General features: G+C 42.6%; 1 protein-coding gene across 2 annotated transcripts in view; it reads right to left on the reverse strand.

The window, feature by feature from the left end:
- Positions 1 to 1,036: 1,036 nt before the first annotated feature.
- Positions 1,037 to 5,151, reverse strand: part of rpl18a (ribosomal protein L18a) — a 9,634-nt gene continuing 5,519 nt past the window's right edge. For both annotated transcript variants that reach the window (XM_016254710.1, XM_016254709.1), the window contains exons 2-5: positions 3,589 to 3,768; positions 1,662 to 1,791; positions 1,313 to 1,422; positions 1,037 to 1,183 (exon numbers count right to left, since the gene is read on the reverse strand). In XM_016254710.1, coding sequence (XP_016110196.1) covers positions 1,091 to 1,183; positions 1,313 to 1,422; positions 1,662 to 1,791; positions 3,589 to 3,768 — 513 coding nt within the window. In that variant the 3' untranslated portion in view covers positions 1,037 to 1,090. The remainder of the gene's footprint in view (positions 1,184 to 1,312; positions 1,423 to 1,661; positions 1,792 to 3,588; positions 3,769 to 5,151) is intronic.

Raw genomic sequence — 5,151 nt, forward strand, 5'->3', positions numbered from 1 at the left:
ACACCTGTGACAGGTGAGGTCTCAGAGAAATCACTCAAACAGAATATCCTCTACAGAGGACACAACTCCATAGCGCGCAGATTTAGTAGTTGTACCTGGCTTTTCAAACTTTAGATTCGAGACAGTAAGCGACTACCAATAAACCCCCAGCAACCAAAAAGAACACCTTAGCAACCACCTCAACAAGTTAGAATCGTAGCAGCAACACCAAAAAAAAACGAATCGTCTCACCTGAGAATATTTGGCACAATGTTGAAGATTACGTCATCTATATTGATATAAGGCCTCCTAATAATTCTTTCATTGTTCAAACATATACTTTTTTTATCGTAATAGTGCCTGTATCTGATTAAATCTACGGCCCTGTAGAGTTCAGCTCCATTGTTAATCAAACACACCTGAAGTTAATTTATCTGAATAAAGTGTTAATAACTAGATTACCTAAAATACATATATATATATATAGTGGCTTTGAGATTGGGAATGCCATAATAAGAGCACAATTATTAAATGCTGTTTTGTATAGTCACTATTAAACTCTAATAGTGCAGCACGAGATGATAGAATTAAATAAAATATGAGGCCACATTTTTATTTAGAAACTCCGTTCGTGGTCAAACTCTGCCATCTTGTGGCGGCGACTGAGAAACGCAGCTATTGTTTTCCTTTAAAGTTCTTTAAGCATTTCAATATTTTGCACGGTGACATTTCTACAATAGTCAAATAACATAAAATTAAATGCACAATTATACAATTAAAATCTCATTGTAAAGTGGAAAAATATTGTTCTCAATGATCACATTGCTGCTGCTTATTAAAACTGACTAACAAATCAGGAAAAATATAAACAAAAACCCATGATGCAAAAACAATTTAAACATTTTTCAATCATGCATTGTCAAAAATGTCAATGCAGTTTCCTAAAAATGTTTTATTTTTGCAAGTTTCACCCCTTTCTGATTGTAAGGCGTCTCTTTGAGCATCTCAGCAATCTGTCAAGCACTTTTGAGTTAATTAAAAACCATGCAACAAGATATTTGATTTTCTCCACTTTTATTCATCTGTAATGTGCAAAGCACAAACATACACTTTAAAAGAAAGTGTTTGGTCTCTTGGTGGTGAAACGGGGCTTGTGCTGGCGACGCAGAACCCTGTGAGGAAGAGGGAACTTGATCTTGGAGTCCTGTTGAATCGAGAGATGAAATATTAAAGCCTTTAGATGTAAGTTTAAACAACTCGCAATTTTGGTTGTGTTAATGTGCATGTGATAAAAGCTGAAACTCGTAAGCATCGTTTGAACATGCAAACTCACATGGAACTGCTTGATGGCGGGTCTGCGGCATTTGTTGGCTGCGATGATCTGCACCTTCATGATCTGGATGGCGTGAGCGCGGGCGCGATGCCTGGCACCCATATCACGATCTGAAGCACAAATCAAAAACATGACATTTACTATAGAGTTCAAACACAGAGCAGCAACGCTCGTGCAGCAGGATCTTGTGTCGCACCTTGATTTCACTTTCAGTGGCACGTTTGACAGCCTATGAAAGGCGACAAGGTTCAGTTTTTCTTTGTGCACACATGGCAAGGCCATGACACTGGGAGGAAATGACCTTTGGGTTTGTGTGTGCATGCTGAACGAGTGTGTTCGTGATACTCACAGCACTGAGTGACGGCTCCAGACGTGGTCAGGTCTCTGTACTCGCGGTACATGTTGTGAGTCCCACTGCGAGAGTCGTAACGCAGCCAGATGCCGAAGTTTTTCACCTTTAGGGGAGATTTCTCATGGACCTGTGCAAGAACACAGTATGGAAACAAACAAGCGTTTAAACTCCAGGCATGTCATCTCAGAAACAGGGAAAACGCTCATGACTTGCAGCTCGACTAGATTAAATGCACTATTTTGATGTGTCTCAAAGCAACAGGAAAAGCTCTGTGCTTGCTGCTTTCATTACTAGGGCAGGGAATCGATTCCAAAAACAATCAATCCAAAGGGAATCAACCCCCTCAGTCCAAAAAGGGGAATCGAACCCACAGACAAAAGGAAATCAATCCAACCCCCGTCAAAAACAAGAGAATCGACGCCCCACCCCACCACTGCCAAAAAGGGCGAATTGACCCACCTCATCAAAAGAGGCAATCGACCCCTTCACCCCGTCAAAAATGGGGAATCGGCCCCACCTCAGTGTCAAAAAAAAGGGGGAATCGTCCCCCACTCAGTTAAAAAAGGGAATCGATCCCCCACCGTCAAAAGAGGGAATCGACCCCCTCTCCGTCAAAAAGGAACCGATTCATGTTTTAACAAATAAACGACGGTTGTTAAAGAGTATCAAACACAACGCTCGTGCAGCAGGATCTCGTGTCGCACCTTGATTTCACTTTCAGTGGCACGTTTCACAGCCTATGAAAGGCGACAAGGTTCAGGGTTTCTTTTCGCACACATGGCAAGGGCATGACACTGGGAAGAAATGACCTTTGGGTTTATGTGTGCAGGCTGAACGCAAAGGTGTGTTTGTGAAACTCACAGCACTCTCCGTCAAAGGGAGTCGACCCCCTCCGGCAAAATGGAATAGACTCTACTTCAACAGCCTTCAATGACATCTTTTGCTTACTAATATTGATGGGATGTCTGACTCACTTCTGCAAACTCGTTCTTTCAGACTATTCTTTTCAATGAATCGGCAAAGAAAAAAAATTATTGCAGATGCTCTTTTCAGCATTTTTAACAACTATAGGGCCTTTCGCACCGCGGGAACCTTTTCATAGTACCAGAACTAATTGTGGAACTACCCACTTTTTGGCGTTTTCGCACTGCCGGAACTGGGAGCGATTTTAGTACCGGACTGCCTTTTTCGAGAACCAAATTAGCTCCTACTCCAACTGGTACTAATCGTGACGTAAGTAGACATTGATTGGCCAAACGCGTACGAAAACACCCTCACTCGCTATGATTTAAAACGCCGTGTAAACATTGTGTCAACTTATTTCACAAGTATGGAGAACAGCGATAGATGGACGGACGCTGAAGTGCACTTGTAGCAAATGTAGCACTGCCAGTTGTCGTTGGAGATTCTTAGTCCTCCTTTCCTTTCTTTCAATCGCTTTACGTATACGTCGACTTTCCATGTCCATTATTGTGAAACCCGCGAGACACAACAAACACACCGCTCCGATCACAGCGTCCTCCATCCTCCTGTTGTTAATGTTGTTCTTTGTTTCTGTTGTTGAACGCCGCAAATGACGTCGCTGTCGACCGGCTTACGTCACTTCTTAGTTGCGAATGCAACCCTTTAAATAGTACTGGGAAATAGTTCACGCAAAATCGTCCCAGTACTTTAGTACTGTACATTTAGTTCTGGAACTTAAGCGGTGCGAAAGGCCCTTACGTCACAGTAGGTCTAACTGAAACACTGATAAAAAGCTGTGTGTGTGAACGGACATCATCTTTCATTCACTACAACTGAGATTTGTCGTCAGTGTCATTCTGTAATATTGCGCATCAAAAAAACATACAACTAACAAATATTGATTAGGGCAAAGGGAATCAACTCCAAAACCCATCTGGGAATCAAACAGCCCTATTCGTACCAGGCCGCAGTAGACAATCTCTCCGGAAGCTTTCTTCATCTTCCTCAGCTGCGAGACGAAGTACCAGAAGCGAGACTTGGCCACCACATGGTTCGGGGCGAAGATCCTCATGCGGTACAGAGGGGGCGCAGGGTTTTTAGCGGAGGGCAAGAGACGCCCAACAACCTTATACTCCCGAAGCTGCAGAGAGACAGAAAAACACATTCAGAGATCAATACAAATGACATTTTAGCTCAAATCCTACTTGGGGAAACTGGAACCTGAAGACCTGACTAACTAGTACAGGTGTGACCGATTAGAGGAGGGTGTAAACTTGCACTGAAGAAATATATTTTTATTTTTTAAGATAATCAGCGTGCATTAAGAAAACACTTTAGCCTTTTCGCTTCAAAAAATAACGTTTAATTTAATATTACTAGCAATTACTAAGTGAAATTTGTTTCTACATTTCCAATGTATTAAAGGGGTCATATGATTTCAATGCTTCCTTTCTCTTTGGAGTGTTACAAGCTCTTGGTGCATAAAGAAGATCTGTAAAGCTGCAAAGACTAAAGTCTCAAATCCAAAGAGATATTCTTTATAAAAGTTAAGAGTCAGCCACACCTACCTAAAACGCCTCGTTCTAACACGCCCCCACATATCTACATCACTATGTGGGAAGATTTGCATAACGCCGCCCAAATGTTCACACAAAGAAAGGCGGCGTAACTTTTTTGCTAACTACGCTGTAGTATTGTTGCTGCCGCCGCCGCCATGTCGTAAAGATGCTGTGTGTTTTGTTGTGAAGGCGAAACGACTTTGGTTGGCCTTCCAAAAGAGGACGATATCCGCTTCGTCATGCCTAGAGCTGATCCGTGCTGGTCGCCGAGGAAATACAACAATTTCGCGCTGTGGATCGGCTTTCACCGTGGACGAAGCGGAGTCCAGCCCGGGGTCGTCACATCTGGTTGCCGCAAGCCTTCCGGACGCCGCTCCGTCGACTCCGCCGGCCGCGCCGTTCTCAAGCGCACCGCCTCCGCTCACTCAATCCCGCCGTGTGTGACGCTGTTTCGTTGTGAAAGCGAAGCTACTTTGTTTGGTCTTCCAAAAGAGGACACGACTAGAAATCAGTGGTTAAGTTGCATTTACAACACTGTTCCAGAACACTTCAACTCAAATATTCAGATGTGTGCAGCACACTTTATGGAGGACTGTCTCCTGATCCTGGGAGAGTAGACTACAATGCCGGCTGTTCTGACTCACAGCCTGTAAGTATGTTTTTTATATTTAAAGAGTTTTTATATTTTATATATTTAAAGTGAGTTTTTTGGGCAGTGTAGAGTAGGGCTTGTTGTTTGTCATTTCTCCGATCACAAATGCAGACGTGGTTTTATGTTTACGTGGCGCGATGCAACACAACATGTAAAAAGACAGTACAAGTCATTATAATCAGTAATTATGTCCCCACTGGATGCAATGAATGCCTCGTTTACAAGCTGCTACAAAGAACATTATTTTGTGTATTTGGTGTAATGAAATGTGTTTATGCGGTTTAAGGTTAAAAAAACACATTATTTTCCACAT

The sequence above is a fragment of the Sinocyclocheilus grahami genome, unplaced genomic scaffold, assembly GCF_001515645.1.
Source record: "Sinocyclocheilus grahami isolate Dianchi unplaced genomic scaffold, SAMN03320097.WGS_v1.1 scaffold1275.1, whole genome shotgun sequence".
In the NCBI taxonomy this organism is placed as follows: Eukaryota; Metazoa; Chordata; class Actinopteri; order Cypriniformes; family Cyprinidae; genus Sinocyclocheilus; species Sinocyclocheilus grahami.